General features: G+C 39.1%; 1 protein-coding gene across 2 annotated transcripts in view; it reads left to right on the top strand.

The window, feature by feature from the left end:
* Nucleotides 1–2,201, top strand: part of atp2a1 (ATPase sarcoplasmic/endoplasmic reticulum Ca2+ transporting 1) — an 18,537-nt gene that overhangs the window by 1,349 nt on the left and 14,987 nt on the right. For both annotated transcript variants that reach the window (XM_035654848.1, XM_035654849.1), the window contains exons 3-4: nucleotides 918–935; nucleotides 1,477–1,559. In XM_035654848.1, coding sequence (XP_035510741.1) covers nucleotides 918–935; nucleotides 1,477–1,559 — 101 coding nt within the window. The remainder of the gene's footprint in view (nucleotides 1–917; nucleotides 936–1,476; nucleotides 1,560–2,201) is intronic.

The raw sequence follows: 2,201 nt of genomic DNA, 5'->3' as shown, positions 1-2,201 counted from the left end.
GCAAGGAAAAACTGCCTTTTATAACAGGCAGAAACCTAGGACAGACCCTTCGACATGGAGCCATTACGGAACCCGCAGACAATCCTCATGACATTCACATCTGACAACATCTTTCAACAGAGATGGGTTACCATGTCACCCTAAATACAACCACCTGTCATCATGCGATCAAAGTTAAAAATTTAGGTAATTTGATGACAACAAAACAACCTCTAAGAGGACAGAGCAAACTCCATCCACTGAGGGAGGCTGTGAAATGTAGCTGAAGGCACCTGAAAAAGCCTTGTGGACCTTTAATGGACTTTTTTTTGCCAAACTGATAAAATGTAGTCTCCATCCAGACATCTGAGAGCCATTAAGCCATTTGAACTTGCCATAGCAGGGGAATTCATATCATTAACAATGGCTCTGTTCATGTTAATGTTATTAATCACACCTGTGCTTTTTCCTCTATGACATCTCAAAATGTCACAGACAGCAAAGTGTGAAGTGTGAAGTGAAAAGCATGTCTGTGAGCAACTTTTCATATCCTGCATTAAATCCTGCTCCACAGGTTGCATAGACTGTGTATTTGTTGTGGAGCATCTCAGCTGACAAATGGATGCTGACAGAGTGACAGCACACTAGAATAACAAAGTAATTAGGGTCACTGTAAAGGTCAGTCACTAAAGTCACTCTATTTGTGTCATAAACTGGCACAGGGACAAGGAGGCCTGAACAAACCAGCTGCTACTTAACACTAATTAATCTCTCAGTTCAGGAATTGATGGTAGTTTCTGTAATGTGTTCATTTTGGTGTGTTTTGATTCCTCAGTGTGTCCTCGTTGACATGCTGCACTGCAAACACTAAAAACAATGCAGTAAATGTGGCGTGCAGCGTTGCTTTATTAATACTGTTTGTCTCTCTTCACCCACAGAGCTGCCAGCGGAGGAGGGTGAGTCCACTTTAAACACCTGCTTTTCAATTAATAATGTTTGAATCACATGTCCTGATGATCAGAGTGCATCTTTTCACTCTGTGTGCCCCCCCGGACACACCTGTTCCCCTCACTTCCTGTGATGACAAGTCATTTATTTAACATCTGTCATTAGCTCCTGGTTCTGTATCAACTACTGTGCCACAAACCACTAGTAATACGATAACATCACACTCAAGAAATGCGTTGATCCAAGGCCATTCAGTTTCTGTGGTTTGAGAGATGTTAGATGCTTCTTCACAGATCGGCCTTCTTCTATTGGCACCCACACCACACCAGAGCAAGAAGGGTGACACAGTAATCGGCAAATGTAAGAGTTTGACACTTATAGTCTATAGAGTCTACTAGCACATAATTTAGGGGGCGGATATAGAAAATATAGCTTTATGTGAGGTTGCTGAAGCAAAATGAAAAATATATTAACATATACAATAAAAAAATACATAAATGAGCACACACGCTTGAATACTGTATGTGATTTTATGTATTTCTTCAACAGGAAAGACTATCTGGGAGTTGGTGGTGGAACAGTTTGAGGACCTATTGGTCAGAATCTTACTGCTGGCCGCCTGCATCTCTTTTGTGAGTTTGTCACTTTTCCTTTCATATCATATAGTATTATATTTCCAATGTCCACTGAGTATACATGGAGTATGTACATATAGGGAGCCTGCAAAGGTTTGACCATGTATTTTTTCATGTATTTATGTCCACAAAAAATTTCAAACAATAGTAATTTTATGAGTATGAAGTGCTTGGCAAAGCAAAAAAAAAAGCCAAGACAAGAACAAAGAAAGTCCTGGCCTGTTTCTGAACAGTGTATAATAGTTGTAGTTTCTTTCAATTTGCCACAAAATATGATTTAATTATTATAAAGAATATTATTGGTTGAAATCAAACCCTGAGAAGCCTCCGATGAGTCTTTTTTTTACCAACATTAGATCTGACATTTCAGCACAATTTACGCCCATCAAAACCCTGAATTTATCACGTTGAAGCTTAACAATTAGAAGGTTGTATCAAAAATTAAAGTAATTTTATAACCTTGTTCCCACCCATCCATATCAACCTCCACCAACCCAATTGTTATGTTTAAGTTTAGGTTATATTATATTATGGTTTGGCTTAGTCTGAACTACCAATGAGCTGGAAAAGCTGCTTGAGAGGCAACAATGGTTAAGAGGTATTACAGCTGCTTGAAGTCTCTGGAAACGAGGTCACAGA

Source organism: Morone saxatilis, unplaced genomic scaffold (genome assembly GCF_004916995.1).
Source record: "Morone saxatilis isolate NCDOM2014 unplaced genomic scaffold, NCSU_SB_2.0 Contig14, whole genome shotgun sequence".
NCBI classification, from domain to species: domain Eukaryota; kingdom Metazoa; phylum Chordata; class Actinopteri; family Moronidae; genus Morone; species Morone saxatilis.
Note: the sequence above shows the minus strand (reverse complement) of the source record. Positions and strands in the feature narration are given on the sequence as shown.